This window comes from Bombina bombina, chromosome 5, assembly GCF_027579735.1.
Source record: "Bombina bombina isolate aBomBom1 chromosome 5, aBomBom1.pri, whole genome shotgun sequence".
NCBI classification, from domain to species: Eukaryota; Metazoa; Chordata; class Amphibia; order Anura; family Bombinatoridae; genus Bombina; species Bombina bombina.
In genome coordinates, this window is record NC_069503.1 from 929,343,747 (window position 1) to 929,371,011 (window position 27,265).

The 27,265-nt window shown below is 37.6% G+C and overlaps 1 protein-coding gene across 1 annotated transcript in view; it reads right to left on the reverse strand.

The window, feature by feature from the left end:
* SLCO5A1 (solute carrier organic anion transporter family member 5A1) overlaps positions 1 to 27,265 on the reverse strand; it is a 282,587-nt gene that overhangs the window by 128,590 nt on the left and 126,732 nt on the right. The window contains 1 exon segment of the mRNA XM_053715106.1: positions 8,426 to 8,558. Within this exon segment, the coding sequence (XP_053571081.1) occupies positions 8,426 to 8,558 (133 nt within the window).

Sequence of the window (27,265 nt, forward strand, 5' to 3'; positions counted from 1 at the left end):
TTCACGGATACCGGCACTGATGCTGAGACAGTGAGCTGGGACACTGCAAATTCCCAGTACGCTTGACTTAGCACATTTGGGTGCTGCTCCACTTGTAAGTATCCATTCAGTTTATATTCATCTCTCCATTCATATCCACAGTATCACACTAGGAGGCGCCTTTGTTTTTTGTGATTGTATTCACAGAGAAAGTTTGTATCCTGATCGTTATATTTGGCAAAGAGCTGACTCCTGAATCAAGGTGTGATCCATAGAGAAAGCGCTGTACCTGTCTAAAACAGCAATAATATTTACATCAAGAGGATTTATACATCTTTGGACCCTATTAAGGACTGGTACCTATATTGTATAGAGACATTATCCTGTGTTTTTTATCGTCTGGTCCTCTGAGGTGCTATAGCTCAATATTATATGTGTTCTTTTTTTGTATGTACTAGACATTGCAACTTTTTGGGTATTTTAATCTAGAACCCTTTATATTATTGTTGTAGTCATCTGTATTGCGACCCCTAGAGCTGACACTTGTGTTCAGCTAGAGTTGTATATAATCTTGTACATTGCTTGATTCCTGTGTCCTTCACAAACATAAACCTGCCATATCCTTGCTGAAGCCCCCCAGATCATCAGTAATCCTCCACCAATTTTCAGTTTGTGTGAGACACTGTGGCTTTTTATGCCTCTCCAGGTCTCTGTCTATCTATTAGATGACCAGGTTCTGGGCAAAGTTGGAAATTGGACTCATCAGAGAAGATAACCATTCTCCAGTCCTCTACGGTCCAATACTAATGGTCTTTTATAAACCTCAGTCTAGTTCTTCTTTGCTTCTCAATGATGAAGGGCTTTTTCTAGCTTTGCACAACTTCAGCCTTACCACTAAGAGCCTGCTTCCAACCGTCCTCGACGTACATTTTACTCCAGCTGCCATTTGCCATTCTTTTTTTAGGTCACATAATGTCATACTACAGTTGTTGAGTGACATTCAATGGAGTCGACAGTCATTTCGGGCAGTGGAGAGTTGCGCTCTCTGGCGGTCTATAGCTTTATTGTCCCCAATGTCTGCTGCTTGACCTTGTTCCTATGAACCACTGCCATTGAAATTTTAGGGATTGAAACAGCCATTGTATCCCTCTACCAGAAATCCAGAATTGAACCCTTCTTTCCCACACTCAAACCTTTTTTTCAACTCTTTTGGCATGGTTATTTTTTTATTCCAATTACTTTTGAGGTACTACTAGCACAGATTTTGCCATCCAGTTGGTCCTATTGCAAGAGGACAGTGATGACCACAGCAGTGGTATATATAATATAATATAATATAATAAATGCTCTAAATGACAATATTTTTATTTGGAATTTGGGAGAAATGTTGTCAGTGTTTATAGAATAAAACAATTGTTTATTTTACTCAAACACCTATAAATAGTAAAACCAAAGAAACTGATAATTTTTCAGTGGTCTTTGGAATTGTTTCCAGAGCTGTATTTATCTATATTACAGTATCTACAATAATTATTAATTATATTTTTACAATATTTTATATTTACTATTTCAATAACGTGCCTTAAGATAACTAATTCTTCATGTGCGCTAACCTGCGTCAGAGCTACATTGCGAAACACAAAGCGCCTTACCCATATTTTACATTCCAATGTTCTTCACATAGAAAAATATGTAATTTTTATTGCTAAATACACCTATGTTAATGTAAAATATATACATATACCTATATATCTAAAGGAATAGATATACAGGTATAGTGTGGGCCAATAGGCATTATGCCAGATGGCTAGCACGCTATTGGCTAAAATAACGTTGTGGATAAAATAGCATTCTACTGAAAGTCCCCTTTATTTGTAGCACTGGTAAATCCTAGTTTTTCAAAAACGCTAGAATTTACCATCACTTTAAAGTTGAAATGCACCAATGCACATTTCAATTTTGGCCTTTTTATCCCTTTAAGGTTTCCCAAAGCCAGCATTTTCTTTATATAAACCAGACACACCAACATATGTTGTGTAAGCTGTAAGTAATTTGTAAGTCATGGTCATTTCGGTAGGAACTCGAATACATGACTAATAAAATAAATTATAGCACATGGCTTGAATGTAATTTTAGGCTGTCTTCAAAATATACAAATATATTATTCTGATCTCATACTGGACAAATGTAACAAAAAGAGCCTAAAAAAAGCAGATTGATGTAAAGATCCAGCATATATCATCCTAGGAAGTGACAAGGCCATAACGTGCAACAGCAATATGAGGTTCAAGAATCACAAGCTATTAGTTCACTTGTTAACAATATCAGCTTAAAGGGATACTAACCCCAAATGTGTTCTTTTATGATTCAGATACAGCATGCAATTTTAAGCAACTTTCAATGTACTCCTTTTATCATTTTTTCTTTGTACCCTTGCTATCTTTATTTGAAAAAGCAGGAATCTAAGCTTAGAAAACGGCACATTTTTAGTTCAGCACCCTGGGCTGTACATTTAGCCACCAATCAGCAAGCGCTACCCAGGTTTTATAGCAAGTTCTGAAAGGGAGGTATTTTACCCTCACTAAGGCTAGACCAAGTTTGAGGTAAGCATCATGAGCAGAGCAGCTAAAATGTAAGCTTATTCCATTTTCTTAGACACTTAACTATCACTATATTGTTGTTAGGAGCCGATTTATCAAAGCGTCTATCTCGGTGCATTCGCTGGAGTCAATACGCTCGCCAGACATCGCTGACGCGAATCTACATACGATGGCCTTATTTATTAAAAAGTCTGTTAAAAACATGCAAGTCAAGTATGGAGCGATGAGCATTGGACTGTAGATAAATAAGAGTCATCAATGTTGTGGATATTCTGTTTTTTCCAACTTTATTTATACCATTTCCTTACAGTCCATGAACAAGCACATTTCTCTAAAGCTAATCTTTTATTTTTCATCTGTTATTGTCCAAGATAGATTTATACCTGAACAAACAATAATATCTCATAGAAAGTTATTTTTCTATTTATTTGTTATACAAAAAATCTGATATATGATATTTTCACATCAATAAATGTGAATTTGTATTTCTCAAAATCATGATATGCCTATCTCATGTTTTTTTTCTTGTTTTTTTTTATGATTATTAATGCTAGAATTTGTACTTGTACATATATCTTTGCACATATATATATATATATATATATATATATATATATATATATATATATATATATATATATATATATATATGTTATGTCAGAAATCTTTTGCAAACATATTTACATGTCCCTAAATTCCGTTTTTGTTCTAAAAATGTTGTGTTTCATATCTCTTATTTATACCACTATATGTATATAGTGTAAATATATTATTATTCTGAGCAAAAATAATTGTGAATATAACATGTAATCAGGGTATCATATGTATTTATTTACAATCAATTGATATTTTAAAAGCTGGGCCAGTTTTCTCTCTGTACCTATGTAACCCTTCCTGATTGCAGACTAGTTTTTTTTTATAATCAAAGTTTTTTATTGAGGTATGTTAGAAAACATCAAACAGTTGCGTCAACATAATTGTGGAATGCAGATTTGGAAAAATCAAAACATGCTAGGGTTTTACACATTTTCTACAGAAACACAGGGGAAAGATTTACCTAGTTGACATACTTGTGGGTAACATGTAAAATCTTATAGAATATAAAAATCCCCATTATCACTAGTAATAAATCAAACTTTGTGATGCAATAAAACAACATATATCTTGTGTTAACATATTTGTAGAATTCAAATCTGGGGGGGTCCCAGCAACCAACCTAAGCATGCTAGTGTTATGCATATTTTCTACTGAGATACAAAGAAAAAATTTACTCAGCAGACATAACTGAAGATACCACATAAAATCTTATACAGTATAGTAACCCACATAGTCTCTAACAATAATGCAGACTTTACCATGCAACAACAATATATTGATACCTCTTTTTAATTTATAATGTAACTTAATACCTATACCTCTTTAGTATGCATTGCTGCCTATTAGAGTGATAATGTATATCTGTCCTTTATAAGCCACACCAAACTTATTTATGAGAGGTATTACATTTTGACAGCCTTGTGTGTGTGGGTGCATAAGAGCGGATTAATACCGCCTAGATATTCACCATTTTAGGTGATTATTGTGTATAATCTTATGTTTTTGGGAACTACAAAAATAGATTACTAGAAATAGTAGAATACAACTATTGGATATGTATAACCCTAAAAATAGGGTGAGAAAAGGCGTAAATGAAGGAGTAAAGAGAAAGGAGAAAAAAAAAGGGAAAAACAATGTGCAGCTAACTTTATGTAATCCAGATCCAACTCATGTTTTATGCTATTTATACCAAAAGCGGCTCCTATATTCTTAAGTAGAGAAAATACAAAATACACTCCAGGAGCTGGTACATGTATTATGTTTAAAGTAGGGAGCTCAGCTGAATTTGTGCCGCGCTCTTAGTAGGTGCGCTGAGGAGGTAGTGACTGTCTTTCCCTGCCAGACGTTGTGTGTAACCTCAATATGGCTGAGTGCAGAGAGTTAAACTATATTTGTGGAACAAATTATTGAGATGTTATAATATATTTCACTGATATGCACCAATAAAAAAGCACCCAAACAGGTACATGATAATTTATACAGCACTGCAGTTATCTAAAAAAAGCAAACATGCACCCTTAACAATAACAAATGTTGGAGAATTTTACTAGGATAATTCGAGCAATTTGGTTTGAGTATGGATAGTCTCTATTAATACAAATGTCATATACTTTGCCTGTGAGGAGGAATATTAAATAGGGGTTAAAGTCGTGTCTTGCTGCCCCACTGCTCCCCTAAATCAAGAGCAAACCGAGAGTCCAGCTCTATCCTACCCCCAAGCATGGCCATCGATTCCCTCTGCCACAGAGATCCCAGCCATAGACAAAAATGAAGAGAAGCAATGTTATCCTAGCGACCAGAAGCCGCCATTTCCTCCACTCTGATCCGGTATTTCCACAAGGCAGATGAAGCCCGCAGACATGTCTCACCGCCCAGCCGCGGGAGCCGGCCGCACTCCCGCAACCAAGGGCCACGTGTATGAGATGGATCGAGCGTGGTTGCACCCTGTAAGTCACCAAACTGTGGAGATTTAGCGAATTGATCAGGGTAGTCTTCTCTGTAGTGGAGGCTAAGGGATTGCGCCCTGTCAGTGCCGCGGTCAAGCTTGAGGCCTCGGGAAGCGATGTTTCGGTCAGTTTAGCTTCTGTATGCTCTGCCAGCTGTATTGCTGAAATATTCTCCTGAGCCCTCTGTTGTTCCGCAACTTCCTCCATGCCGCCATTTTTGATAGTTTCCATGAGATCGTTGAATCCTTTCTCAGCTTTATTTTCTAGCTCTGCCAACAAATTAAAGAGATTTGTGTAGTATCCCTTCATGGTTGTAGTAGTGTGTTCCTTTTTAACCCGGGGAACCGGGGGGGGGGGGGAGATCGTGATATATGTCAGGTAGGCCCCTCTATGTAGCTTGCACAAACAGTCCGACTTGCAGGCGTCTAATCTTTGCAAACTGCGGATGATGGTCTCAGGACTTTGCACTGATAGCTTGCAATGGGAATAAAGGGATCAAACAATATAATTGATTGCCTGAAGATTATATATTTAGCTTATTGTATATAGTATGTTAGGAGCCCATGAAAATGCGACCGATCATGTCAGCCTCTAGGACCCGCCCCCTGCAGACTAGTTTTAAACACCACCACTACACAGGTGTTAAAAATGGGCTGGCATATAAGATGACATTTCTTAATGAAAATGAAATTCAAGATAAGGAAGAAAAACACTGAATATAGCACAGTAAATAGGTGATTTTAATTTCTGCTGTATATGATTAATGACAGTTTAATGTTAGTTAGACTATACCTTTGAGCTATCAGTTTAAGATTATATTGAATCAAACATCATTTGATTATTAAAATCATTGTCAAAAATATTATACTGTGTGGCCTAATATCATCATCAATGTTTATCTTTAATACAAATTTCACATATACATACTTTTAAAGTATAATACACAATGTAACAAATGGCACGTACAAGTTCTGATGAGTGATCAATGATTCAAGTATAGAGCAATTTGATTCGTTAGTGATAGTAGAAAATGTATATTTCAATAAGATTGGCTGATTTCATTAATCACGTGATTATGCATTTACCAATAAGAAGTTGTGGAAAACTTTACTAGTTTGTGGGTTGTTTAAGAGTTTGAGTATTGCATCAAATTTGGTGCGAAGTGGTGAATGAGACTTGTATATTACATGTGTTAAACATGGTGCAAATAGATTTGTCCAATAAAGGAAGTTAGCTATATTATGTAATTTATTTATTTCATTTGTATCCCAATATCTACTAGTGCACCAAATTTGAAGCAATACTTTGCACCAAATTTGCAGCAATAATATTGTCCCCTTACTTTGTAATGAGAGACAAGAGAGACAAAGATGTAACATAATCCATAAGTAGGGTAACATCTCCCTACTTGATTTATTTCTTAATAAGGGCTAAATAAAATCAATTTAAAAGGACATGAAACCCATATTTTGTATTATGGTTAAGAAAGAGTATTCAATTTTAATAAACTTTCTAATTAACTTTTATTATCTAATATGCTTCATTGTCTTGCAGCATCGAACATAACCTTTCTGTGTTTTCAGACTCCCATTGATTTCTATTGCATTCGCAGCCTCAAGGGTGGCAGTTTGAACGATAGGTACGTTGCGTCAGAATAGACGTGAGCGTACCTGTTGAATGTTTGATAAATTGGCAAGATGGTCAAATAGAGTTGAATGTGATGGCAGATGATCAGTATCAATCTGCATCGGATTTATCTTGTGGGAGCGTATATTACATTAACTACAGCGAATCAATTTTGCATCTAATTTGAAGTGGAATTCCAGCGTATTATCAGTTGAAGCATTGGTAAATCGGCCCCTTAGTGTGGAACAATAATAAATCTTTTAACTTAAAACTTAGGGAAGGTTCATCTCATCAATTTATTTACACCTAGGGTGTTTAAATCTAAAACCCAAAGCAAAGCCTGGCTGAGCATATTTCATAGTGTTTTACAACACTTGCTGAGTCAATGCCCATAAACCTGAAAGTAAGCTGTAATGTCCTATGAGCTATATGTCTACACCTCCTCAAGATGTATTTCACAAAACAGTTTTGACACTGAAAGGAGTACAGATTTGGTAGCATATTCACATTTGCTGCTGCTATTCACATTGAATCAATGGCAAGAAAACCTCATCTCATGACAGACTGTATAAGGGCACTCAAGAAAAGAGAGAAATTAGATTATAATTGTCAGTATATCATGAGTATATTAACACCAAAATGCCTAATTAATTGGATTTCCCAATTAAATGAAAATGTTGTTCAGTCCTTCTATACCTGACTGTGAAAAGTCCCAAATGTAACATCCTGTTTTATGGAACTTTAATTTGTAAAATGATTATACACCAAATGCCTTGAATATCATCTAAAAGGAAGCCTTAGGTTGCCACAAACATATAGTAACATCATCCACTACTCCATTATTGCATTGCTATTCAGTTCATGGCATCACATTTGCTTCCTCACACTGAGAGTTAGATCTTTTACAGGGTCTTCAAGATATGTTTTTTCCCCCACAAGCACAGCATTTATTTAACAAAAAAAAAATACAGAAAGGAAACAAGAGGTGGGGTTATAGCATCAGTACCAAACTGCCACTCAGGGCTCAATGTATCAAGCCCGTCTCCTCCTTTTGACTGCAGGTTTACACAAGAGAGCCTGCAGTCACGATTTATCACACCCTGTTCTCCACCTCTTAGGTAGAGAATTTCGTCCAACCAGGGAGATTGACAGCTCCTGCCCATGCGATATTGGCTGTGTGCAGGCAGGGGGTGGGTTTGCATGCGAGCACAAAGGAGCTCTCACGTGCAATGTTAAGTTCCTACAGCCGATTGCTGCCCACCAAAGAAGAGCTCGGGTGGACGGGGTGAATATGTACGCCCCTGTCCACCAAGGATTGATAAATCGAGCGCTCAGTGTCAGATACACCATTTATTCAGGCAATTGACAAATATTGACAAATCCCTATCATGTGCCAATCACACTTTTGTTACCTCCCTTCTACCTATTTTCCCTCTTTCTAGTTCCTTCTATTTTATGTTCTTTCACTTTTTTTCACCTAGGCCCATAAAAGAAGGACTTGTTCAGTTTTTGTGCTTATATTAGCTGACAGAGAGAGAGAAACTGAAAGAAAGACAGAGGAATACATAAGACAGATAGAGATAGAAAAACAGATTGATTAGATAGATATATAGACAGACAGACAGATAAAAAGATTAAAAATAATACATTGTATGTATTTAAAGAAATTCTTCTTACCAGTTCCCAATGAAACGTGGATCACTCTGCTCGATATGGATAATGGTTCTCGGATCTACATAAAAACCAATAAGAACCCCTCCTAACAAATAGCCTGCAGCAGGCCCAAGCGCTCCCATGACGTACATGATTGCTGTAAAACCAAAAAGGGAAGACAAGCTATAAAAGTAATGTATTTTCACAGGAGATATTTTATGATGTAAATGACCAAATAAATGTAACAATCTGATACAGAATAAAATCAATAAAGCTCAATACTAAACTGCACAGCTAGGCCCTGATATTAAATACATTGTTAGAAGGATGGGAAAAAATGCTTTTTTTGCATCGCCAAGCTTGCAACCCGTTGGTCTGGCAATATATTCCAAAACAGGGGGCTCAACTGCAAAGTGCCGACTAGTGGCATTGTGACTTCTGTAGGATATAATGTGGATCACTAGATCAGCAAAAGTACACCGTCATCACCTCTCGTCTGCACTATCAGGGGAGGAGGGCAGTATTTTAAGGGTCCCTATACAACATAGGCAGTGCATTCACTATCTACACCAGAGGTTTCTGTGTAGAAACACTTTAAATAATACATACCTAATCTTACAGCTACTGAACCTACACACTTGCCTCATACTGGAAAGTCTCTCTACTGAAAACGTGGCAACAAAAATATGGCTGCAAATCTGTACCTAACCTGTAGGGCAGGGCTTTGAATATAGCGCACTACTGGCAATGTTTCCAATTTAAAATGCAGGTTACTCGCCTGGAACGCCCAGCTAATTCCCATCAAACGCCTACAACTATGTCATGTTTGCAATCTAACTTACTAATAAAATAAATTAAAAATAGCAACTTCCTATTTAAAGTAAAGGAGCTATGTTGATACATGTATATACAACATTTCATGTATATGCCTTTTCTGGTATTATCCATATTATTGTAATTATTATACAAACTTATTTTTTACCCCATTGGCAAAATTACAGTTTACTAAAAGAGTGTTGTTTATCCTGCCACCTGTAAGCTCTTTGATCAAGTCATGTAACTCTATGTGCACCGCATAACGTTGAATGTATCTTGTCTTTCCAATCAAACCAGCTTTCTGTCTGTTATATCATGCATTTCAGTTAAAAAAACCTTCATAAGCACATAAATAAAATGTATTTAGATACAAAACAGATTTGGTAAATACATCATAGTGAAGAATACAGAAATGATACTTTATTGCAATTAAATTTATTATTGTTAATAAAGTTATTTTTCAGAGATGCACTATTAAAGCATTAACAAATAGCAAGAAACGTTGTCACAATTCACTTTATAATTTTACAAACTAGTATGATTTTGTGATTATAGAACAGTGGACTTTATCTATTTACCAATTTATAATCTGAATCTTCTGGGGATAACACTACGGAAAGAAGGAAATCTTACACAGTCAGCAGCTTGGCTAAAATTCACAATGCACAAAATAGTTTTACTTAGTGTCCTATATCTGAGCATGTGTACTAAGTGAAAATAAAGCTGTTCAAACACTTTTAATGTGAAAAATACAACTATGATTGCTTATTAGCTAGATTAATGTACCTGTACATTTATGGACTACTTTTTAATCAGAAGTTTAATGTATAACCAATTGCATCTAAATTGTGACACTTGACTGAAGTGCATGTATTAGCCATGTCACATTGTACAACTAATGTACAAAAAAGAAACAAAACTATGCATTATGGGAAAGTTGCAGGCACTGCCAAAGACCTGAAACTGTTTTATAACTTCAATATTCAGTATTTTTAAATACACTTGTGACACTTCTAAGTATGTGTTTCTTAATTACATTTTGCTACAGTCTGGGTCTTGAGTGAAAGTTATTTTTGGGTACTTTGATGTCTCTAATCAGTGTCCTTCACAAGGTGTATAAGTAATATGAGAACATGATATCCCCTAACAAGTTAATTATACAACTGGTGTAGTTATTATATCCATATTACATGACTATGTTTGTTGGCTAGTACTGCTTTTCTGAGCTACTTGTATGCCTTCCCTGCATTCTTCTAAAGTACATTACAGAACAGAAAAGCCTTAGGAGAAAGCATCCTTGGCTTTAGCAGAAAGGATCATGTTTGCAAAAGTGTTGTTGCCATGAGTACTTAGAGCTGATAGTGATTGCTCATTGTGAAAATGATTTTCTGAGATCAATATTTATATGGGTAGGGATCTTCTTATATTGGACTATAATTATATATTTCTAGAAAATCGTTACTGTATACAGAAGGTGTCAACCCTAAGGCTCAAGTAGCTCAATTTGGTTTGTCATTGTGCAATATTTTTTATCTGCCCCAACCACTTCTCCATTTAACTTTTACCCACAGCTCCCAACCTTTCCTCGTTCTGTGGAACCATCACACTTTGAGTGCTGACCTACTGTTCCTACTGTCAAACTCCCTTCCCTAATGGCTTCCCTATGCTCTTAGCACACCTAACTCCCCCTATGAACCACATGGACTCTGTTGTTGGGTTGTCATGACTTTGTGCATGGCTCTCTCTGACTCAGGCCCCAACCTCCTGTTCCCAGTTATTGTGAAATGTTGGAAGGTATATTTACCTCTACCTACTTGTAATACACAGAATCTTCACAACTGTGTTATTTCTGTCTGGTCTGAATAGATACAATATATGTGTATATGTTGCTTTGTTGCCCTTATTATTATGAAAAAAAAGGTGATTTGCTTATATTTGTGGTGCAACTTAGAGAAAATCTAAAATGGTTTCTCAGGCTCCTGTAATTAGAAATCTGTAGACTATAATACAACTTTGTGGTACTACATCTTTACCTTCAACAGTAGTAAATGGCTGGCACCCATTGCAAAATATTTCTTGATTTCTGCAGCAGATTTATAATACAGAAATATTTTATTATTAAGATATTTCTCTGCAAAACTAAACCAAGTTTTCTGCCACATTAAACCATAGCAATCTCTTGTTTTGTGACATGAGGGTTGGCTAGCTGAGCTAAGAGTCTGAGGAAGCAGGACATATAAAACAAACAGGAATAATGATCTGGATGTGCTTAGTGACATGAACTAAACAACAGCCTAGGGGTGCTTTTCGCACAGACACATGCGCTTGTCTGAGCTGTCACTTTCAGTGATGAGTGATTTCTTACCCTTGTGCTGAATCAGTTTTTAGACTTCTGTTGTTGCAGTCATTACTTTTAAACATCACTTTTACTGTGTTTTTCTTTGAGTTAACCTCATTAATCCTATACTTTCAGACAATGGGCCACATTTAACAAAGCCTGGACGGAAAGGGTTCTCTTCCGTGAACCTGTCTGCCTGGGATCGCAGAAAGCGGGCAGCAATACACAGATGCTTGTGCAATGCTGCGCCCATCTCACTCTAGCCCAATGGTGCGCGAATAGGGGCTGTCAATCACCTCAGGCGAACATGTCAGAGGTGATTTTAATTCGTCAGCTAAGAGCTGGCGTAAAGGTTCAGAAGCAGTGGTCTGATGACTGCTGCATCTTAATTATCAGCTGCAGGTTTGCACATGTCAGTCTGCAGCGAAAGGCCTCCAAAACTGCATACGCAGCTTGATAAATGGAGTCCAAAATTTATACTTGACTGTAAAATGGCAAACAATTACCAACCAGAATGAAAACATAGGGGTAATCTAGCTGTAAAAATAATTCCAAACAATACTAATATATATATAATTTCCCTGAATCTAGACCTGTGTTACATAAACATATACTGAATTATATAGTACAAATATATCATTGTTTTGTACTCTTGTTTGTAATTATTTTTCAACTTTGTAATTTTATTAATTTGATATAGAAGGAATTTAGCTACTTATTTAACAAACATTTAAAAAGTAATTTTTTATTTTAAATAAACCCATTTATTTAGAAATAGTATAAATATATGACAGCCGCATATTCATGTCATTGCGTGTTTTCTTGCTGTTTTTTTATAATTGTATAATAAGACGAACAAATGACATGTATGTATGGTGTGCACTAATATGTTAGTGCATGTTATTTTTTGCATTACTTCAACCTTGCAGGTGTTTATCCCCTGCAGAGAGGTTCATCATATAGGTTAAGCCTGCTTGGGAGCCACAACCCTTATAGCTCCCGAGCAGTGCACGGCTGGTCACCCAATCAGAAACGGCATTGGCACATAGCTGCCAATAACAAGCCTTGTAGCTCCCAAGCAGGATTTTGCCTGTGAGTTAAACCCCTTTTGAGGAAGTAAACACATAGGGATAGATTACAAGTGGCATGGTAATGATAGCACAGGAAGCGATAAGCAGTATCGTTGGACCGTGCTAACATTAGCACACAACTTGATATTACAAGTCAATGATAAATCACATTTATCAGAGAAGATTAAGCGCTGTTGACTTTGCTCCAATGCACCCTATTCTTTCAATGGATATCACAACTAAGCTAAATAGCACTAATACTGCATCCAGGTGGATTCCGAAAATGTCGGGGTGGTGAAAGACTCGAAGGTGGAGTCTTTCACCACCCTGCCATTTTGGGAATCCTTTCACCACCCTGCCATTTTGGGAATCCACCGGGATGCAGTGTAAGCTGCATCCCGGTGGATTCCGAAAATGGAATTTTGGGAATCCACTGGGATGCAGCGAAGGCAAACAGAGCATTAAAAAAAAAAAAAACACTGCCCGCACGAAGTATAACAAAAAAACCTTGAACTTCCCACACAAAGTATTAACACATACACCGCAAACCCACACATCGCAAAATAATAGAGTAATTAAACCCTTAATCCCTTAACCCCTAAACCATCAACCACCCACATCGCAATAAACCTAATTACCCTATTAACCCCTAAACCACAAAAACCCCACATTGCAATAAACCTAATTACCCTATTAACCCCTAAACAACAAAACCCCCACATCGCAAAAACCTATTTACCCAATTAACCCCTAAACCACAAAACCCCTACATCGCAATAAACCTAATTAACCTATTAACCCCTTAAACCACCAAGACCCACAACGCAAATAACTAATTTAATTACTAAGCCCCCTAACCTACAGTGGGGCAAAAAAAGTATTTAGTCAGCCACCAATTGTGCAAGTTCTCCCACTTAAGAAGATGAGAGAGGCCTGTAATTTTCATCATAGGTATACCTCAACTATGAGAGACAAAATGTGGAAACAAATCCAGACAATCACATTGTCTGATTTGGAAAGAATTTATTTGCAAATTATGGTGGAAAATAAGTATTTGGTCAATATCAAAAGTTCATCTCAATACTTTGTTATATATCCTTTGTTGGCAATGACAGAGGTCAAACGTGCTCTGTAAGTCTTCACAAGGTTGTCACACACTGTTGCTGGTATGTTGGCCCATTCCTGCATGCAGATCTCCTCTAGAGCAGTGATGTTTTGGGGCTGTCGCTGGGCAACACGGACTTTCAACTCCCTCCAAAGGTTTTCTATGGGGTTGAGATCTGGAGACTGGCTAGGCCACTCCAGGACCTTGAAATGCTTCTTACAAAGCCACTCCTTTGTTGCCCGGGGCGGTGTGTTTGGGATCATTGTATTGCTGAAAGACCCAGCCATGTTTTATCTTCAATGCCCTTGCTGATGGAAGGAGGTTTGCACTCAAAATCTCACGATACATGGCCCCATTCATTCTTTTGTGTACATGGATCAGTTGTCCTGTTCCCTTTGCAGAGAAACAGCCCCAAAGCATGATGTTGCCACCCCCATGCATCACAGTAGGTATGGTGTTCTTTGATTGCAACTCAGCATTCTCTCTCCTCCAAACACAACGAGTTGTGTTTCTACCAAACAGTTCTACTTTGGTTTCATCTGACCATATGCCATTCTCCCAATCCGCTTCTGGATCATCCAAATGCTCACTAGCATACTTCAGACGGGCCCGGACATGTACTGGCTTAAGCAGGGGGACATGTCTGGCACTGCAGGATCTGAGTCCCTGGCTGCGTAGTGTGTTACTGATGGTAGCCTTTGTTACGTTGGTCCCAGCTCTCTGCAGGTCATTCACTAGGTCCTCCCGTGTGGTTCTGGAATGTTTGTTCACCGTTCTTGTGATAATTTTGACCCCACGGTGTGAGATCTTGCGTGGAGCCCCAGATCGAGGGAGATTATCAGTGGTCTTGTATGTCTTCCATTTTCTAATTATTGCTCCCACAGTTGATTTCTTCACACCAAGCTGCTTGCCTATTGCAGATTCAGTCTTCCCAGCCTGGTGCAGGTTTACAATTTTGTTTCTGGTATCCTTCGACAGCTCTTTGGTCTTCACCATAGTGGAGTTTGGAGTGTGACTGTTTGAGGTTGTGGACAGGTGTCTTTTATACTGATAACAAGTTCAAACAGGTGTCATTAATACAGATAATGAGTGGAGGATAGAGGAGCCTCTTAAAGAAGAAGATACAGGTCTGTAAGAGCCAGAAATCTTGCTTGTTTGTAGGTGACCAAATACTTATTTTCCACCATAATATGCAAATAAATTCTTTCCAAATCAGACAATGTGACTGTCTGGATTTGTTTCCACATTTTGTCTCTCATAGTTGAGGTACACCTATGATGAAAATTACAGGCTTCTCTCATCTTCTTAAGTGGGAGAACTTGCACAATTGGTAGCTGACTAAATACTTTTTTGTCCCACTGTAACACCCCCTAACCTAACACCCCCTAAATTAACACAAATTACCAAAACTAAAAAATACTAAAGTTACAAAAAATAAAAAAGCTAAGATTACAAAAAATAAAAAAGGCTAACATTACAGAACATAAAAAAAGCAAATTACCAAAGTTTACAAAATTAAACCTAATCCCTATGAAAATAAAAAGGCCCCCCAAAATAAAAACACCCCCTAGTCTAAGAATAAACTGCCAGTAGCCCTTAAAAGGGCTTTTTGCAGGGCATTCCCCAAGATAAACATCTCTTTTACATTAAAAATAAACAAAGTCCCCCCTAACAGTAAACCCCCACACCCACCAAACCCCCCAAAATAAAAAACCTAACACTAAAAAACCTAAACTACCCATTTCCCTGAAAAGGGCATTTGTTGGGCATTGCCCTTAAAAGGGCATTTAGCTCTTTTACAAAATGCCCACCCTAATCTAAATAAAAAAATAAAATACATTTTTAAAAAAAAAAAAAACTAAGTCTAACCCCCAGGTTGGTACTCATCGTTCCTGAAGTCCGGCGGAGAAGGTCCTGTCCCATGCGGTAAAGTCTTCTTCCAAGCGGCGACCTCTTCGTTCTTCTTCCAGGAACATCCGGCGTGGAGCGCAGGGGGAGGATCTGAAGACCGATGACCACGGAACTGAAGACCGGCGACCCTGGAACTGAAGACCGGCGGCGATCCTGGAACTGAAGAACTGCGACCGCTGAGCCATGGAGCGTAGAGGATCCTCTTCTTCCAATAGCCGCCATAGTGAATTCAAGGAACACGATTAAAGATGGCGGAATTCAGCTCTTTTGCTGCCCATCCCTAATTTAAAAAACAAAATGAGAGCTACAGAAATTCTATTGGCTGATATGAATAGCCAATAGAATTTCAGTAGCTCTCATCCTATTGGCTGATTTGAACAGCCGATAGGATGACAGCTACTGAAATTCTATTGGCTATTCAAATCAGCCAATAGAATTCAGTAGCTCTCATTTTTTTTTAGAATAGGGATGGGCAGCAAAAGAGCTGAATTCCCTTTTAATGGCAATGCCCATACAAATGTCTTTTTCAGGGCAATGGATTGTTTAGGTTTTTAAGTGTTAGGTTTATTTATTTGGGGGGGGGGTTGGTGGGTTTGTGTGTTTTACTGTTAGGGGGACTTATAATTTTTTGTAACTGCAAAAGAGCTGTTTAACTTAGGGCAATGCCCTACAAAAAGCCCTTTTAAGGGCTATTGGTAGTTCAGCATTAGATTAGGGGGTGTTTTTATTTTTCATAGGGATTAGGATTTTTTTTTTATTAACAACACATAGACTGCCCTCTGGGCAGGCTTATCAATTAGTATGATAATAAAGTATTTCACTCAAATATACACTTTTTAATTAAAAAAATATAATTTTAATATTAATAAGAAAATTTAAAAAGGGATATAGTGTATGGCAAGGTGTTTGACTGGAAAGGGCTCCAATGTGAATTTTACACACACACACACACACATATATATATATATATATATATATATATATATATATATACACACACACACACACAGTATATATAAAAAAATATACAGAATATATATATATATATGTGTGTGTATACATGTCTATTTATTGTATGAATACATGTGTATTTATGTGTAAATATGTATGTGCATAGTCATATACATGTCTACACATATATAGACATTTATATAAACAAAACACATTAGAATGTTCCTCTAACCAATTTAATACGATTTCATTTTTTTCCGTTATCAATTTTTCAGTACATGCTTTACAACAAAACTTTTTATTACAATCATGAATGAGCAATAAGACGGTAAAATAGGGTTACCAGATGGTCCCTATTTAATGGGATTTTGCTTTTTTTCCATCTTTAAATGAAGTCAAGTTAAAGTTTCCATGTTTATCAAGATATCCTACCAGGATAATATCAGGGTGGCTGTGCGCCAGCTGAAGTTCAGTAGAAGTTGGTTGATGCAGCAGGACAATGATCCTAAACATCAATGTAAATCCACTACAGACAGAATGGTTTCAAAAAAGAAAATCCGCCTTTTGAAGTGGCCCAGTCAGAGCCCGACCTTAATCCCATAGAGATACTGTTGAATGAACTCAAGAGCGCTGTTCACCTCCTAACATCCTAAGAATATGGCTGAGCTGAAGCAGTTCTGTAAGAAAGAGTGGTCAAAAATTCCTTCTGAACTATGTACAAGTCTAATCAGCAGCTACTGGAAACACTTGATTGAGGTTATTGCTGCCAAAGGAGGATCAACTAGTTATTAAATCCAAGCTTTCACTTACTCCACATCACTGTAAATGTTTAATGGGATGTGTTCAATAAAGACATGATTGTTCTTACAACTGTATTCCATGCACTGTCAACCCCTTAACGACCATGACATATCCTGTACGTCGCTGGTCGTTAAGGGATTGTCTGGGTATAATAGTGACTGTAAATCTTGCCACTATTAGACCATCCCTCCTGCAGGCGAGACTGCACTATTGAAAAAGTCACCACCATAGAAAAACCAGCGAAGTACAGGGTATGTTGCTGGTTGTTAAGGGGTTAAATAACATTATGATGGTCATATGTTAGTTCATGTTCAAATTTTAAGGTTTAAGTTGCATTGTTTAAATTACTTATTTAAGATATATTTTTATTTTTTTCATTGAAAGTATCAACACATTTTATTTCTCTACATCATGTTTATGGAATAAAGTATATTCTTGAAATTGATAATATAATATAAATTTGAAATACATAGGCAGCCAGCTAGCACAGCAATGGGTTCATATACAATACTACTAGCTCACCCTGATATCCAATGGGTTAATCTTATTAACTTTGGTCTAAAAAGAAAAAAAAAAAAACACCAATATGCTGCAAAGCACAAATCAAATGGCTATAGGAAACAGGGCATTTAATATCCACATTTCTGCACTTAAAAGCTGTTTTAACTGGGTCAGAATGTTTAGGAAGTCAGCATAAAAAAAAAGATTTTTTTGCAACCTATAACAAAAAGGCACATTCAAAAGCAATGCAAACAAATATCCATGTTTACTTAAAGTGAATGTAAATTTTGATGCTAAAGTGCCCGGTTTTTAAAACTTTGATTAAAAACAGGGGCACTTTAATTCATCAATATTTTCATTTCACTCCTGTTGTGAAAAAAAACTTACTTTTTAATCTTCACAGCAGCTCCAGCTTCCTCCACCTGTTTCAAAGCCTCTTCCTGGGTCTAAAATGAGGTATCTGGCTTCCTCCAATCAGAGCAGTGAATCAGACACTGAATCCCCCGGGGGGGAATCTGTGATTGGAGGATGACCTATCAATCATTTCTGACATCAGAAATGGCTTGTGAGACCGGAGGAAGCAGCAGCTGCTGTGAAGTTTAAAAGGTAAGTTTTATTTCACAAAAGGAGTGAAATGTAAATTTTGATGAATTAAAGTGCCCCTGTTTTTAATCAAAGTTTTAAAAACCGGGCACTTAAACATCAAAATTTACATTCACTTTAATGCTATTTTACTATTATATATAAGTTCATATGTGTAATATTATGACCAGCGGTTTCCCATTAACATATTTATCAGAGATAGCAAAGGGCTACAGGGGGAAGTATGTCTGTTTGCAGATGATATACAATTTGTAATAGAGTAGATGTTCCAGGAGGGTAGACAAAATGAAACGTGATATACAACAATAGGAGGATTGGACAAATGAATGGGATCTAAAGTTGAACAAAGTGTAAAATTAGGGATGAAAAATCCAAACGTTAATTACAGACTCAATGACACTTTACTGACTGTTGCAAATGAGGAACGGGACTTTGGGATTGTAAGGTTCTCATGCCACTTTACAGATCATTATTAGGCCTCATCTTGAGAATTGTGTGCAGTTCTGGAGACCATAGGGCATATTTATCAATGTGCGAGTGGACATGATACGAAGTAGCGTATCATGTCCGCCACACATCCATAAATGCAGACAGCATATGCTGTCGGCATTGATCATTGCACCAGCAGTTCTTGTGAACTGCTGGTACAATGCCGCCCCCTGCAAATTCGCAACCAGGGGGTGTCAATCAATGCTTTAAACCGCTGCTTCATAACTTCTGTTTCTGGCGATCCAAACAAGGGGCATCAAGCACCATACGGAGCTTGATAAATATTCCCCCATATCTTCAGAAAGATATAAACAAACTTGAATTTGTGCAAAGGAGGGCTACCAAAACGGCACATGGTCTAAAAAATAAAACATACCAGACTAACATGAGAGGCTCAATGACCCAAATAAGTATAGCTTAGAGGAGAGAATGGAAATAGGGGATTTGATAGCAACTTTCAAGTATATTAAATGGCTTAGTAAAGCTGAGGCTGTGAGTATTTTACATAAAAAAAATTCAAGAACAAGGGGTCATAATCTCAAGCTGAAGGGAAGTATATTCAGGAGTAATTTGAGGAAGCACTTCTTTACAGAAAGGGTAACTGATTCATGGAATAAACTTCTACAAGAGGTAGTAATGACAAATACTGTGGGGGACTTTAAGAATGCCTGGGATAAGCATAAGGCCATCCTACCAATTAGATAATTTATACTTTTAGGAAATATTGGGCAGACTTGCTGGGCCTATGGCTCTTATCTGCCATCAAAATCTATGTTTCTATATCAGAAAAAGTGAAGAAAATAAACAATGAAAGTATATTGCATTTTTTTTACTTCATATAACTAAAAATGTTTTATTATAATTAAAAGATGTTTAATGTCCCCTTATGGGGGCTGATAACATTGAGAATCTCAAAATACATTTGTCACTTTAAATAAAATTACATAGAGTTTGTGAGATTTTGAAAATCTCCAATTTAGCTTTCCTACAAGTTCTATTTTAAGTATAAACCCCTTAAAAGAAGCCAAACTTACTACCTGCAAATAGGTGGCCCCTGGACATGTGGCACAGCCTAGGGGAAGGGGCCTTTTACCACAGGAGCAAGGGAGGCCCCAGGTTGGGAGGTGTAGGTTGTTTAGGGAGGGGTCTTTGGGGTATTATATAAGGGGGATGAGCAGGAAAGATGCAGGTCACTTGATTAAAGATTTTGGCGTGACAGCGTCTCCCTCCTGCCCATCCTTTGTTTTTCATTTCCACCGGACATTTTGTATTGTGACAGTTTGGAGGGCGGGTGGGCATTGATATCAATAAATTTTGCCTCCCAAGGGGGTGGGAGAGCAAGGGCTGTAGCTCTTGAGGCATGGGGATAGATTTACCAAGCATCGAATGCTGTAATCTACTGCTGCTCCTTAACTCATTCACCACCTCTGAGGTGACGGACTGTAATCATCCCAATCCGATACGATCGGGATGTTTGACACCCGCTGCTAGCGGCCGATTGGCCACGAATGTGCAGGGGGCAGCATTGCACAAGCATTTCACCAGAAATGCTTGTGTAATGTTAAATGCCGACAGCGTATGCTGTCGGCATTTAGCGATACCGGACGGACATGATTCGCTGCAGCATTTGGCAAATTGGCCCTATGGGGTTTATTTGAGTGGAGTAGGGTAAACAGACTCAATAGGTGTTCCTTGTGTCCATATGTTTTTCAGGTGTTACGGGGTTGGGAAGTTGGACCAGCACCGCTTGTTTAGTATAAGTGTTATATGATGTTTATGGTTAATACATTTTGTGAGTTATTTATATTGTTATGTTCAAATGTTTATATTTTATAAACAATGTCACACTCTCTGTAAGTAAAAAGGCAAGAAGTCATAATCATCAACAGCCGCAGCAAATTATAATGAAGACATGGGCTATATGCTGGCTAGCATACTTATATGCTTGTACACAAATTATTTCTAAAAAAAAAATGTATATTCTTCTTTTTACAGATACTTATTCCATTTTGACATATTTGAAAACTAAAAGGCATAGGGTTGCATGATACAGGTTTAATGTGTTTGTTTTCTAGGAATCTGGCTTCATCCATAATAGTTGTACTGAATATAGGAGCTATACTATGCTATGATTTTTATCAATGTGTTTTATAAAATTAAGTTTATATGTATTTGTATGCTTCTGCTTCTGTATAACGTGGATATTATTAGCATCAGGATAGTCCTGTGATATTTTAAGTCTGATTAAATAGGTTTATCATCAGTTCGACAACATCAGTATTATAGCTACTGTATTTCTATCACAGCTCTTAAGCACTAAAGACTAAGAAAAGTGTATGAAATCATTGTTAAAGAACAGATGTCAGCGGGCAGGTTAATGTCTCAGTTACCTCTTGTTCTGCAACATAAAGACATCACTTATATACACTGTCCCTATGGAGAAGTAAATAACCAGGTGGCAGACTGGCTGAACAACAAGATGGAAAACAATAACACAAGACTGGCTGTAGAATTTCTGTCTATGACAAATAATAACTGCTAAAGAATACAGAAGAAACTTGATAACTCAATACTGCACATACTATGTGATAGACCAGAACAGCACAAATGCACAACACATGTTATCAGTAAATGTATTACTGTACAATATAGGGGTATCTCTAGAGCACAAATATTTAATAGGGGTATCTCTAGAGCACAAATATTTAATAGGGGTATCTCTAGAGCACAAATATTTAATATGGGTATCTCTAGAGCACAAATATTTAACAGGGGTATCTCTAGAGCACAAATATTTGAGGTCGCTAATAAAGATTACCAAAAAGCAAAGTCAAAGATGCACTATGATACTAGTGGTGTAAATTCTACATTCTTTTCTTTATTTTTGATACTGCCCTTCTCCCTTCTTTATGTTTCTCCTTGTTCTGTTTAGAGAACTATCTAAAAAATAAAATAAAGGGGCGCCACTGCCTGGCAAATTTAGGGCCTTTGAGGCTTGGAAGTTGTACAAAAAATGCAAAGCACTTGAAAAATATATATATTTTATCATTTGTAGATAAGGGCTGCTTAACTTAAGGCCACATTACAGCTATTTAGTGTTTTTTTTTTTTGGCATCTATATTCACTAGACATGTGCGATTCGGTTCGGTCCGAATAAACATTCGGACAAATTTTGTCGAATTCAGAGATTCGGATCGATTCGAATTCCTAATTGCGGTAGTGCCGAATCTACCGAATAAATCTGAATCGATTCGAATTTATTCGGTAGATTCGGATGGCCGTGTATTACACTAGTATTGTACAGTATACTAGTGTAATACACAGCACATCCAACTTAACACTGACCGAAATTCCGAATCGATTCGAACTGAATCGAACCAAACCGAATTTCACACGAATCCGAAAGAATCTGAATGAATCCGAAACAAATTCATTCGATTTCTTCCGAATTCGAATCGATCCGAACCGAAATTCGAATCGGTCCGAATCGATCCAAACTGAATTTTTCGCGGCTGCACATGTCTAATATTCACTATTCTACACACCTCCACTTTCTATTGGCATTTAAAATACATGTTCTTATATTCTTTTTTGTTTTTGTTTTTATGTTTCTGTTCATTAAATAGTCCAAGTGCAGATGTCAGAAAACACAGCCACTGTAGGCCCATTCCAATCCATCAAAATTCTCATAAAAGTGTTTTTTAAGATTTTTAAATTCAAAGATATTTCAATTAATTTGAAACCATTCCATTAATCCACTTAACATAAGATTTTCATAGGCATTTGTTGTATGATAACATCCCCAATATCACGGGCACAAGTGTATGCTTTGTTCTCATTGTTATAGTTATGTGCACTCTGTTCCTATGTTAATAAACAATCGTGTTTTGGTTTAATAGAAATTAAACATATTGCTCAATTCACAAATTCAACTTTAATATAATCATCAGAATATTCACTTATGATTGCAATGAAATGCTTTGACATTTAAACATGCTTATAATAAAGTTACTTAATATCATATTTGATTATGAAAGAGACAGATAAACAGCTATTAAGCTAAAATTGACCTTTTCTAATATTCTTGTAGAACTGATGAGATGTCTCAGATAATCTTGTCTGACCAGAGATCTTTAGTTAATGGGCCCCTCAGTTACAACATGGCGGTACCCATTACTTTATAGAAACTTAAACTTTAAAACCTTTTTTTTCTAAATAGTCAAACAACTAATAATTTGCTAAATATTCTCAGGCTAATCTTTCAATTGAATACATTATTATGTCAATAAGCAGTGTGTCTAGCTTTTACTCTGAGAATCCCTGGAAAAAATTTTTTTTTTCCTTTAATGCCTGTTTCTTTGGGTTTGTGTATGTGCTTGCAGAAGTGTGTGCATGTATGCGTGTATATACGCATGTAAGTGTGCGCTAATACATGTGTGCGCATGTGTGTATATGTGCTATAATACATGTGTGCATGTGAGTGTGTGCTAATACATGTGTGCGCATGTGTGTATATGTGCTATAATACACGTGTGCATGTGAGTGTGTGCTAATACATAAATGCGCATGTGTGTGCTCATGTGAGCGTGTGCTAATATATGTGTGTGTGTGCATATTTCTTTCTTATGAAAACATAAATTATGCTTACCTGATAATTTCCTTTCCATATGTATGAGGAGAGTCCACGGCTTCATTCCTTACTTGTGGGAATACAGAACCTGGCCACCAGGAGGAGGCAAAGACACCCCAGCCAAAGGCTAAAATAACTCCCCCACTCCTCTCATCCCCAAGTCATTCTGCCGAGGGAACAAGGAACAGTAGGAGAAATATCAGGGTATAAATGGTGCCAGAAGAATAAAAAAGTTTGGTCCGCCCAACGGAGAAAACGTGCAGGGTCATGGACTCTCCTCATACAGATGGAAAGGAAATTATCAGGTAAGCATAATTTAAGTTTTTCCATTTTAATATGAGGAGAGTTCATGGCTTTATTCCTTACTTGTGGGAAACATATACCCAAGCTCTAAAGGACACTGAATGAAAACGGGAGGGTAAAAGAGAGGCGGATCCTATTCTGAGGTCACCACCGCCTGCAAAACCTTTCTTCCAAAAGCTGCTTCAGCCAAAGCAAAAACGTTAAATTTGTAAAACTTTGAAAAAGTATGTAAGGAGGACCAGGTAGCTGCCCTACAAATCTGCTCCATAGAGGCCTCATTCTTGAAGGCCCAAGATGAAGCCACAGCTCTAGTTGAATGAGCCGTAATCCTCTGAGGAGGATTATGTCCCGCTGTTTCATATGCCAAGCGAATAATGCTCCTCAACCAAAAATATAGGGAAGTGGAAGAAGCCTTCTGCCCTCTCTGCTTCCCAGAATAGACAACAAACAATACCGAAATCTGTCTAAAATATTTTGTGGCCTGAAGATAGAATTTCAAAGCCCGAACCACATCCAGATTATGAAGTAATCTTTTCTTTGAAGAAGAAGGATTAGGACACAAGGAAGGAACCACAATCTCCTGATTGATGTTGCGATCAGACACAACCTTAGGGAGAAAACCCAACCCAGTGCGAAGATCAGCCTTGTCAGCATGAAAAACTAGGAAGGAGGCTCACATTGCAAGGCCGCTATTTCAGAGACTCTGCGTGCCGAAGCAATAGCCAGTAGAAAAGAACCTTCCAAGACAGTAACTTAATGTCAACTGAATGCAGGGGCTTAAACGGAGCCCTCTGCAAAACCTTAAGAACCAGATTTAAACTCCAAGGAGGAGCAGAATGTCTAAACACAGGCCTGATTCTAGACAGAGCCTGAACAAAAGACTGTATATGAGGAAGTTCAGTGAGCCTTTTGTGTAATAACACAGATAGAGCCAAAATCTGTCCCTTTAAGGAACTAGCGGCAAGTCCCTTCTCCAAACCATCTTGGAGAAAGGAAAAACTCCTAGACACCATGACCTTATGCCAGGGGAATCCCCGCTCTTCACACCAGAATAAGTAGGTCCTCCACACCTTATGATTGATGCGACAAGTGACCACTTTCTAGCTTGAATGAGAGTATCAATCACTCTCTCAGAAAAACCTCTCTTGGCTAAGACTAGGCGTTCAATTTCCATGCAGTCAACTTCAGAGAATCTAGATTCTGATGAACAAAGAGACCCTGTTCCAGCAGATCTCTGTGAAAAGGTAACCTCCATGGAGGAGATGAGGAAATCCCCACCAGATCTGCAAATCACATCCTTTGCGGCCACGATGGAGCAATTAGAATCGCCGAAGCTTGCTCCTGCTTGATGCAGGCCACTACCCGAGGTAAAAGTGGTAATGGTGGAAAAATGTAAACTAGTTTGAACCTCCAAGCCACTGCTAATGCATCTATCAGCTCCACCTGTGGATCCCTGGACCACGACCCGTATCTGGGTAGCTAGGAATTTAATTCGGGACGCCATGACATCTATCTCCGGCGTCCCCCATCTGTTGCAAATCTCTTCAAACACCTCGGGATGGAGAGACCATTTCTCCAGATGAAAGGATTGTCTGCTGAGGAAATCCGCTTCCCAGTTGTCCACACCCGGAATGTGGATCGCTGACAGCGAAAAGTTGTGGACCTCCATCCAATCCAGAATCCGAGATACTTCCCTCATTGCTAGGGAGCTCCTCATTCCCCCCTGATGGTTGATGTAAGCCACTGAGGTAATGTTGTCCGATTGGAATCTGATAAACTGATAAACTGGGATGAACCCAGCTAACGGCTCCCCATCCTGAGAGACTTGCATCCGTAGTCACAATCTCCCAGGATGGTCTCAAGAAGGATGTCCCCTGGGACAGGCTATCTGGACAGAGCCACCAAGAGAGTGATTCTCTCGACCGGTTGTCCAGAGAAATATGTTGAGACAGATCCGAGTGGTCGCCGTTCCATTGCCTCAGCATGCACAGCTAAGAGGTCTGAGATTTTAATAGTGCCCATCCATTAGCCCTTTTAAAAGCATTACCCAGAAGTCAGTTATTAAGAGTTTGACGCATTGTAACTGATGAAAATGTATTTGATCTTAGATTAAAGGAAATGAGGGATCGCTTTATTGAGAGAGGCTACCCTCAGACTCTAATTGAAAAAGAAATGGATGTTATATCACACATTCCAAGAGAGAGCCTCTTAAGCTCCAAAAAGGACAAAAAGTCCAAGAGTCAGCGAATGGTATTTGTCTCTGAGTTTAACTCTCAAAGCCACTTAATACAGAACATTATCAAAAAACACTGGGGCATTTTGAAAAAGTATAACCCCAACATACTTGAGTTTGTTGATATGCCAATGCCAGCATTTAGTGGTTAATATCCATCAAAAGTTAATCAGATCTGATATTGGGTCTGTAAATGATCTTGATAAGCAAAGATATTTAACTAATAAATATAATGGATGTTTTCCCTGCCTTGGTTGTTCCTGTTGTGGGAATATGACCAAAGGGTCATCATTCTTTCATCCTAAATCTGGTAAAATGTACACAATTAAGGGTTTCCATACTTGTAACACTCAATTTGTGATATATCATGTTAAATGCCCATGTGGTCATGGCTATGTGGGCGAGACCACTAGATCTATCAAAGATAGAATCATTGAACACAAGAGCTCTGTTAGAAATAACAATCTACTTGCCCCCGTATCTTGTCACTTTTCTAAAATGGGACATGCTGTTAATCAGCTAAGTTTCCAGATTAATTAATTTGTTCCTAGACTAAGGAAGGGAGGGGACAGAAATGTATTATTAAAACAAAGGGAATGCTTTTGGATTTTTGAACTGGGCACTATGGAACCTTATGGCATGAATAGAGATTGGGATATTTCTGTGTTCCTATAAATAAACTTTTTATAAAATAATTTTTTATAAATATTTTTAAAAATACATCATGTTTTATAAATACATGATATAGTCTTGGTTACAACATGATTTATAAGAAATATTTACATATGCTTCTGTTTTTGGTTAAGTTGTTTGACACTGTTTCAGAGATTGGTCAATGTTAAGTATATGAAATGGTTAACTTTGTAAATACTGTTTACTGCCCCCTTAGTAGTAGGGTATAAAGAGGTACTTTGTATCAGTGTTTTCTATTGCATGATTAAGGGAGGTTTGCTCCCGAATTTTGCTGTCTTTGTGCTCAATAAATAAGTGAATACCACATTTTGCTGCCATCTTTATTTTGACTTTTCTGGATTCTGTTTGGTCTTGGTGGTGGAGACCTGGTTGGCGTGCAGTGGTCTGACGTGCTGGACTGTCCTTGCTTATTTATGATAT